A 2,838-nucleotide genomic window follows, 5' to 3' on the forward strand; every position below is an offset into this window, starting at 1 on the left:
ATATATATAATATATATAATATATATATATATATAAATATATTATATATATACATACATATATATATACATATATATATGTATATATACATATATTTATGTATATATTTCACACACACACATATATATAATATATATATATTATATATATATATATATATATATATATATATATATATATATATTATATAATAATAATGTACATATATCTACATATGTGTGTGTTTATGTATGGGCGTGTAAGTCCTACATTTTCAATATAAGAAAGTTACAAAGGTGCAGCGCATCTTTCCCTCTTTCTCCCTTCCTACTTAAATCATGTAAAACCCTTCCCCTGTGAAGCACCTTCATCTCCATATTGTTAACGAAAGAAAAAAGATTATTCCAGGAGCTTCCCTTTCCGAGCTCCGGGGAACCTACCTAAGATTCCAGGCGGGAGGGATCGTGGGGGAGGTAGTGAGAAGCCCAGGGAGAGAGAAGGACCCTCACAGAGAGAGAGAGAGAGAGAGAGAGAGAGAGAAGAGAGAGAGAGAGAGAGAGAGAGAGAGAGAGAGAGAGCCAGTGGCACTCACTCCGCTCGCGCGAGGGACCCTACTTCAGCCAAGACCTCACATGTTCTGGAGCGTCCATACAGTGCGCACCTGCTCACATATCTCCCCTCCGAGTTGCTGACGCTATAGCCTCGCGCATTCTCAGCCTGATTGTGTTTGTTCTACGTGTTGCTACCCCCCCACGGAGGCTCTCTTCATGTGGATTTTAACTTCCTTCAGGACGTGAATCTTGCGTGATTTTTGGCTTTTAGTGTTCTCCTGTGACTACACAACCTCGGGATTAGAGTGCCATTGTTATACCGTTCGTTTATAATAAAAAGCCAAAGCTATATAGTTCGAACATTAAAGACAAAACTTGTAGAAATTCGCTTGCCAGTAGATTTAGGAGTCTCCAAAAGCTTTACCTGAAGTCAGTGGGAATCAGCAAAGTTGCTTTTGGTGATTGTGAGATTGCAAAGAAAACAAACAAGAGTAAATATGAATCGAGTGATGTGCTTGCTGGTGGCAGTGTGGGTGTATGCCTTTGTCAACTGCGTCCAAGGACAAGAAGGACATATACGATACGTCCGAGCAGATGAGCTTCGAGGTGAGTTGCAAAGAACTTTCTGGGATTTGAGGTTTTACATCATGAAACGTCTGAAAAGGACTTTCTGGGTTTTCAGATTTTACATCATGAAACGTCTGAAAAGAGCTTTCTGGGATTTGAGGTTTTACATCATGAAACGTCTGAAAAGAACTTTCTGGGTTCTGAGACTTTACAGCATGAAACGTCTGAAAAGAACTTTCTGGGTTCTGAGACTTTAGATTATGAAACGTCTGAAAAGAGCTTTCTGGGATTTGAGGTTTTACATTATGAAACGTCTGAAAAGAACTTTCTGGGTTCTGAGACTTTGCATTATGAAACGTCTGAAAAGAACTTTCTGGGTTCTGAGACTTTGCATTATGAAACGTCTGAAAAGAACTTTCTGGGTTCTGAGACTTTACATTATGAAACGTCTGAAAAGAACTTTCTGGGATTTGAGACTTTACATTATGAAACGTCTGAAAAGAACTTTCTGGGATTTGAGGTTTTACATTATGAAACGTCTGAAAAGAACTTTCTGGGTTCTGAGACTTTGCATTATGAAACGTCTGAAAAGAACTTTCTGGGTTCTGAGACTTTGCATTATGAAACGTCTGAAAAGAACTTTCTGGGTTCTGAGACTTTGCATTATGAAACGTCTGAAAAGAACTTTCTGGGTTCTGAGACTTTGCATTATGAAACGTCTGAAAAGAACTTTCTGAGTTCTGAGACTTTACATTATGAAACGTCTGAAAAGAACTTTCTGGGATTTGAGGTTTTACATTATGAAACGTCTGAAAAGAACTTTCTGGGTTCTGAGACTTTGCATTATGAAACGTCTGAAAAGAACTTTCTGGGTTCTGAGACTTTGCATTATGAAACGTCTGAAAAGAACTTTCTGGGTTCTGAGACTTTACATTATGAAACGTCTGAAAAGAACTTTCTGGGTTCTGAGACTTTACATTATGAAACGTCTGAAAAGAACTTTCTGGGTTCTGAGACTTTGCATTATGAAACGTCTGAAAAGAACTTTCTGGGTTCTGAGACTTTACATTATGAAACGTCTGAAAAGAACTTTCTGGGTTCTGAGACTTTACATTATGAAACGTCTGAAAAGAACTTTCTGGGTTCTGAGACTTTACAGTATAAAACATCTGAAAAGAGCTTTCTGGGCTCTGAGACTTTATGAAACGTTTGAAAAGAACTTTCTGGGTTCTGAGACTTTACATTATGAAACGTCTGAAAAGAGCTTTCTGGGTTCTGAGACTTTACATTATAAAACGTCAGAAAAGAACTTTCAACGTTTTAATGCCTCATACTGAAAAAAAGTCTGAAAAGAACTTTCTGTGTTTTAATGATTAACTTTAAAATGCGTCATAAAAGAATTTTTAGTGTTTTAATGTCTTACATTAGAAAACGTCTGAAAAGAACTTTCAGGGTTTTGAGGCTTTAGGTTGCAAAACGTCTGAAAAGAACTTTCAGTGTTTTAGTGCATTACATTGAAAAAAGTCTGAAAAGAACTTCCAGTGTTTTAATGTATTACATTAGAAAACATCTGAAAAGAACTTTCAGGGTTTTGAGGTTTTAGGTTTGAAAACGTCTGTAAAGAACTTTTTGGGTTTTAAGGTTTTAAGCTTGAAAACGTCTGAAAAGAACTTTCAGGGTTTTGAGGCATTAGGCTGGAAAATGTCTGAAAAGAACTTTTTGGGTTTTGAGGCTTTATGTT

At 36.8% G+C, this 2,838-nt stretch overlaps 1 protein-coding gene across 1 annotated transcript in view; it reads left to right on the forward strand.

The window, feature by feature from the left end:
- The window catches only part of LOC137649474 (uncharacterized), a 34,095-nt gene extending 31,794 nt beyond the window's left edge, over window positions 1-2,301 (forward strand). The window contains exon 3 of the mRNA XM_068382457.1: window positions 1,213-2,301. Coding sequence (XP_068238558.1) covers window positions 1,213-2,301 — 1,089 coding nt within the window. The remainder of the gene's footprint in view (window positions 1-1,212) is intronic.
- Window positions 2,302-2,838: the final 537 nt, after the last annotated feature.

The sequence above is a fragment of the Palaemon carinicauda genome, chromosome 11, assembly GCF_036898095.1.
Source record: "Palaemon carinicauda isolate YSFRI2023 chromosome 11, ASM3689809v2, whole genome shotgun sequence".
NCBI classification, from domain to species: Eukaryota; Metazoa; Arthropoda; class Malacostraca; order Decapoda; family Palaemonidae; genus Palaemon; species Palaemon carinicauda.